Consider the following 6064-nt stretch of genomic DNA (forward strand, 5'->3'; position numbering starts at 1 on the left):
TTCAGTGCCGCTGGATTTGTTTGCTCAAGGATATTTGATGACCTTACCAGAAATGTTGCTCAACTTGATGCATTATCTCTTTCCATGAGAACTAATGTTGGTGAAGCTTTTCTCTTTTTCCTTAATGTTTTTGTTTATTTGACTTTTACAAACAAATTTTTTTAACTTTACCCATTATTTGTGGTCATTGACATTGTGACTTAAGGGTCCATTTGATTAACGGTATTAATCGAGGGTAATGACAATGATTGGTAGTATTAATTTTCTTGATATGTATTATATTTTTTTCATGTGAATGAAAGTTGATCATTAAAAAGTTGTATTGTTCACAGTTTTCCATTACTGCTTAATACTAAATGTTTAATTGGCAGTGTAGCGAATAAATTTTATGAAAAAATAATATTGTTGAAGAAAAATAAGCATTACCAATAAGTTTGTCAAGAAATATTCCTACTAAAATTACGCTAACTTTTCATACTATTCCTACCATTTAGTAACGGTTATCAAACGGGCCACGCCAAAAATGGTAATGGGAATAGTACCACTACCCATTATGAAAAGTGATATATTCCTTTATTTAAAAAAAAAAAAAAACGAAGTTTTATATCCTGTAATTCAACAGTTTTGAATGAATTTGCGCTTGTTTCTCTAATAAAATACTCTTTTTGTTTATCTCCAGGTAATACCACCAATTGTAAGAGACGTAAGCAGGTCACTTCTTAGGAAGTTGGAACTAAAAGTTGCTATTCCATTGAATTTTGATGTTTTAACTATCTTTAACATGTTAGATGTTTGCCCTTCACTTGAGATATTGCATCTAAAGGTTGGCTATTATTCTTGTTTTCTGGTTAAATTGTCTCATTGCAACTTGCAAGCTTTGAAAGAGATTTTTGTCTTCAACAGTTGAGTCCTTGGCTATACAACACAGAGAGACAACAACGAAGATCTTATGGGTATTGCTCTCACGCTGCGTTGAAAGAAGTCAAAATTGAAGGAATTAATATTCATTTGATGACGTTTGTACCGTCCTTGCTCCAGACAGCTGTGGCTCTCCGCCAGATGATCATCATAACAGGCACTTCAAAAACCAAAAGCATGTTGACAAACTACCTGCAGGAACATATTAATAATAGTGTAGAATTGATCATCGAATGTAGTGATTTCTAATCTTATACTCGGTCTCATATTTACATTTTAACCTATATACTAATAACTTTTAATATATATATATATATATATATATATATATATATATATATATATATATATATATATATATATATATATATATATATATATATATATATATATATATATATATATATGTGTGTGTGTGTGTGTGTGTTTTGTGTTTTGACCAGGGGCTCTTTGAGGGCGTGCGAGGTGATCGACTGCACAGAGCCCCGCTTCTTCCGTATATGAAAAAGTTAATAAAAAAAGAAATATGTTAAATTTATTAATAAAATAAATACATTTATTATAAATAAGGTGCAAAAAAAAAATTTTGCAAAAAATCCCCAAAATTTTCAAGATGGCTCTGGTTTAGGCATCATGAAGGTATGGCGTATGAATGTTCAATAGCAACTTCACAATTAGAGGCGAAGCTAAGATTTTAAATTAAAAAGGATCAAATGATTGATAGACTGATTAGTGTCAAATGTCCCATAAACTGAATCTTGAGTCTCACTTCATAAGCTTTCATCAAACTATATTACACAATAAAATAAAATTTAGCCTACATGACTAGCATTTCCTTCAAAAGCTTATAAAAGTACAAAAGACATACACTAATCTCTTAGCTTCATTGTAACTGGTATCAAAGATTAGAAAATTATGAGTTATTTGAAGTTTTGACAATAATGTAAACCACAATAGTACTTAATTAGTTATTACATGTGCTGATGAGGAACATTGTTATCTCTGTCTTCATCTCCCTCTCTACCTCAGACTCATGAATTAGGATGTACAAATGACGAAAATCAGGAATTAGAACAGACTTACTAACACTCTGAAGATAGTGACTAATGAGAGGCTGACATTAGTAGGTTCTGAAAATATTATTGGATGTGAACAGAAGTTATCCCAAGTTCAGAACCAAACTTGCTAAGCATACAATCCATGAATTGAGAATAAACAATAGGTTCTGAAAACTTCAACTAAAATCCTGGCCTTTCTTATCCTCAAACAGGATCATATTCCAGGATTCGTACTTACTTTAGTCAGTAGTGACATATGAATAGGTCCAACAACAAATGTCAAACTCCACATTCTTGAAACATTAGAAAAGCCAGATCTAATAAGGTATTATTGACACTAAGATAGGCTTCAAGCATCTGTCCCCTCCAACATTCCTCCATTCTCTCATTTGAATTACAGGAATGAACAAAATATAAAGGATAGCAAAGGAGTAAAAGGACAGATTTGAAACTCAACTAAAGGTTGCAGTTTGCACATGCTATTTTGATTAAGTCCAGCTGATACAATTTGAACTCTGTCATGCATTCCACAGTACCCAACATAACTTTATAATCTCAAGTATTGAATCTCATCCCTAACATTCTGACAAAGTCTTAACAATAAGGAAGTACTGAGATAGTACAAAACCAAACCTATCCAAAACCACGAAGGTAAGGATGCTCCAAAGCAAGGTCAGCCGTGATCCTGTTCGTTGGATTACAGCAAAGCATTTTCTGGTTTACAAATTAACATTGTAGTTGAGACTCGAAGCTAAAATTTTGCTGTATTAAATAACATAAATACTTTTATAAAACTAACCATTAAGAGATCATTTCCCAAAGGATCAAGATTAGGAATGATTTCAGCAGCCTAAAAAAGTTGTGTAAGAGAAACAAAAAGAAATATGTTCACTAAAAATTTTCTTTCAAAAATTAAGCAAAGTCTAATATACCTGAGGATAGAGGGGCATTTTCTGTGGGAAATTAGGGAGTAAGGACACTCCAGGCCAGCTATCTTCAGTAGGAGTTCCCAATTTTCTTCACATGAATTTAAACAACAAAAAAAAAAAAAGAAAAAAAGAAGTAACACTAAATTTAATAACTAAAACTTCAAATCTATATTTTGCATCAAAGCTGAAAAAAAATGGAACTTACTCGAAAATTAAAGCAATAGTAGTCACTTCTGATTGATTCTTAGAATCAATACTTTCAAAAAGTGAATTTGATGTTTGAAACTCGGCAAATATGCAACCTACCGACCATATATCCACAGCAGAGCTATAATACTCTGAACCCAATAGCAACTCTGGTGCTCTATAAGAAAGAGTAGTAACCTAAGCAAAAAAAAAGACTTATAAAATGATTAAAAAACATAACATAATTATTTCTACTTAAATAAATGAAATGAAAAAAAAAAAAATCAACCTGCGGTGTAAGATTGATTTCATCCATGAACCTTTCCCTAGCTGATCCAAAGTCCGCTAACTTCAATATACCATCAGCAGAGACCAAAACATTTTCGGGCTTCAAATCCCGATGAATTACTTTCTGCCTATGAAGATAGGAAACAGCAGCTAACATTTGCTTAAGCCAACCCTGTGAAACACAAAGAAAAATACATTAGCTATCAAAATTTTAAATAATTGATAATTCAATATTATTTTTTCATTTTACCTTTGGATTTTCAATATACTTCTTGCATTGCAAATAGCAATTCAGATCTTCTTTAACATATTCCATAATCATGTAAACTGAATCATTTTGAAAAAAGACCTGCTTCATCCTACTCAACAATAAAATATCAAAACCAGAAATAGTTCAGAGGAAACATACATGATTTTTTAAATTCATCATTTGGTACATAGACAACACCTAAAATACTTAGCAGTGCACGTCATATTAGCCATATAGGTTTATAAAAACATGATGGAAAATGATTCATTGCGTTGGTTGAAGAAAAGAAAAGAAACATGGTGCGCTTTGGAAATTGGACTTTCAAAAAGCGTAGTTTTCATATAACATTTTCCACAAAAAAAAAGGTTAAATCAGAAGTTATATGAAAACTACGCTCCCTGCATTCCCTTAGAAGCTACAAGCTTCATCTGGGAAAATGTTGACCCCCCAAGAGGGCAATTGACCCTTTGGCTTGCAGTTCATGAAAAACTATTTTGACTCTGGAAAGGCTTGGAGTAATTAAACAAGCACAAGAACTTTTTCCGTTCTGTAATCTTGAAATTCAAAACCGTGCTACACATCCTGTTTACTTGTCAATTTACATGGAAACTGTGGATGATGATACTACAGCGGTGGAGAATTAGTGGTGTACTACATGGAGAATGTGGTATATTTATATTAGCATGGAGGGGACTTGCAAGGACCAAGAGAATGAAAAAGTAGTGGAGCTCTGTACAGTTTTGCATAATCTGGAGTATTTGATATATAAGAAATAAAATCAAATTTGAAAACTCAATACCAAATTGGAAAATTTTCTTATATTATAAAGGTAAGGGTTAGTACGTGGGCAAAGGTGTCACTAAATAACCATAATCACTCCAATCATGATAAAATTGAGAAGATGAAAGCCGTTGTTGCTGTGACATCTTAAAGATTAATGCTAGCCCAAGTCATTGCTTAGATACACCATGATATGATGGGGGTGCGATCCAACTATTGTGTCTCTTTTACTGTTATGTTGCTTTGTTGTGAAATATGCAAGTATTGTATTTCACTCGTGTGCAGCAACAGTAACTATGGAATGTTAGATTTATGACTTTAATTCCCAAAATCACATGTAAATCCATAAAATAATTAAACCTCAGATCATAGAAACATACCTTGCGAATCCATAAGATTGTATGCGGAAGTCCTAATGGTATTATTTTTTAGGGTTTGCTTGTTATAACTTCCACCACTATGTTTTCCTTTTTTTGTGAAAAATAAAATGATACTTTTCAATCACCCTTTTAACACTATAATGATGGGTATATATAGTATTAAGAGTTCTTTAAGTCTAATGGGCCACAATCCCATTATAACTTAATGAGTTATATTTATAAACACGTGGTGGGGCCATAACCGCTTATTAAATACTATAGCATAATATCTCTAATTTGTCCCGATCACCAAAAAATAAAGATATTATTATGGTATCTACACAATATTATTTTCACGACATTATTGCCTTTAAGCCTATTTAATCTTTAATAAACCACTATATTATTGGCTATACTAATGACGATCCACACATTATTATTTAACATGTGTGACCCATATTACAAAGACCTTACAATCTCCCACTGGGTCGCATATGTTTCCTTAAATGTGTCATACCTTATGAGCTCAATTATATCATCATTACCTCAGGCAACACAATCTCGTCCATCAATCTCATCAATATAGGACCAATGCAGCTTTCATTATGATAAACACAATTTGACCACCAATGATCACACATATTAACATGATTAAATGACATAGATCAATCATAAAAAAAAAATGTAGCATGAAAAACACATGAATGTGGCTTACACATGTCGATTTTCAACTGGCCTACTTAAAAAAAAATTTTCAACTGTAATGTTCGGTAAGAAACTGTCTAATTACACAACTTTATTTTGATCAGAAAATAAAACTTAACATGTAATCAGTCTTTATGACAACCAACTCCCACTAAACTCCAGAATCCTTAAAATCTATTACTCCCGTGTGAGTAATATGCTCATGAAAAACTTTAGGCGGGAGACCTTTTGTTAGAGGATCTGCCAACATAGAGTTTGTGTCAATTTTCACAATTGAAATTTCCCTTAACCGAACTCTTTCTTTAGTGGCTCGATACTTTATTTTGATGTGCTTTGACTTAATCGAGCTACTATTATCATTTGAATACAGTACTGCCGACTTGTTGTCACAATAAATCTTTATAGGCTTTTCAACCTCATTACTATTTGCAGCCCAGTGACAAAGTTGCGTAACCATAATCCCTGATTTGATGTAACAAAACAAGCAATGAATTCTGCCTCCATGGTAGAAGTAGCTATAATTTCCTGCTTAACACTTTTCCACGATATCGCACCACCAGCTAGCAGATATACATAACCTGTGGTGGATTT

General features: G+C 32.4%; 2 protein-coding genes across 3 annotated transcripts in view; one reads left to right on the forward strand and one right to left on the reverse strand.

Moving 5' to 3' along the window:
• LOC130806626 (uncharacterized) overlaps positions 1 to 1212 on the forward strand; it is a 1249-nt gene extending 37 nt beyond the window's left edge. The window contains exons 1-3 of the mRNA XM_057671776.1: positions 1 to 96; positions 680 to 823; positions 904 to 1212. The exon at positions 1 to 96 is cut by the window's left edge and continues 37 nt beyond it. Of these exons, the coding sequence (XP_057527759.1) occupies positions 85 to 96; positions 680 to 823; positions 904 to 1167 (420 nt within the window). The 5' untranslated portion in view covers positions 1 to 84 and the 3' untranslated portion in view covers positions 1168 to 1212. The remainder of the gene's footprint in view (positions 97 to 679; positions 824 to 903) is intronic.
• LOC130806625 (uncharacterized) lies at positions 403 to 4441 on the reverse strand. 2 transcript variants are annotated; one of them, XM_057671775.1, is made up of 7 exons: positions 3630 to 4441; positions 3381 to 3551; positions 3111 to 3289; positions 2909 to 2993; positions 2776 to 2826; positions 2610 to 2690; positions 403 to 1110 (listed from the first exon to the last, which is right to left on the reverse strand). In XM_057671775.1, exons 1-6 carry the CDS (start codon positions 3735 to 3737, stop codon positions 2610 to 2612), a joined length of 675 nt encoding a protein of 224 aa, XP_057527758.1. In that variant the 5' UTR covers positions 3738 to 4441; the 3' UTR covers positions 403 to 1110. The 2 variants fall into 2 exon arrangements, with proteins under 2 accessions (XP_057527758.1, XP_057527757.1); XM_057671774.1 differs by lacking the exon at positions 403 to 1110 and adding an exon at positions 2421 to 2491.
• Between the last annotated feature and the right edge of the window lie 1623 nt (positions 4442 to 6064).

This window comes from Amaranthus tricolor, chromosome 2 (genome assembly GCF_026212465.1).
Source record: "Amaranthus tricolor cultivar Red isolate AtriRed21 chromosome 2, ASM2621246v1, whole genome shotgun sequence".
Lineage (NCBI taxonomy): Eukaryota > Viridiplantae > Streptophyta > Magnoliopsida > Caryophyllales > Amaranthaceae > Amaranthus > Amaranthus tricolor.

What these genes read in the sequence shown, in the direction of transcription:
- LOC130806625 (XM_057671775.1), bottom strand. Translation starts at nt 3,737, where the DNA reads ATGAAGCAGGTCTTTTTTCAAAATGATTCAGTTTACATGATTATGGAA. An exon ending in AGTATATTGAAAATCCAAAG is followed by an intron (nt 3,552 to 3,629) that starts GTAAAATGAAAA and finishes TGTGTTTCACAG; the next exon opens with GGTTGGCTTAAGCAAATGTT. An exon ending in AAATCAATCTTACACCGCAG is followed by an intron (nt 3,290 to 3,380) that starts GTTGATTTTTTT and finishes TTTTTTGCTTAG; the next exon opens with GTTACTACTCTTTCTTATAG.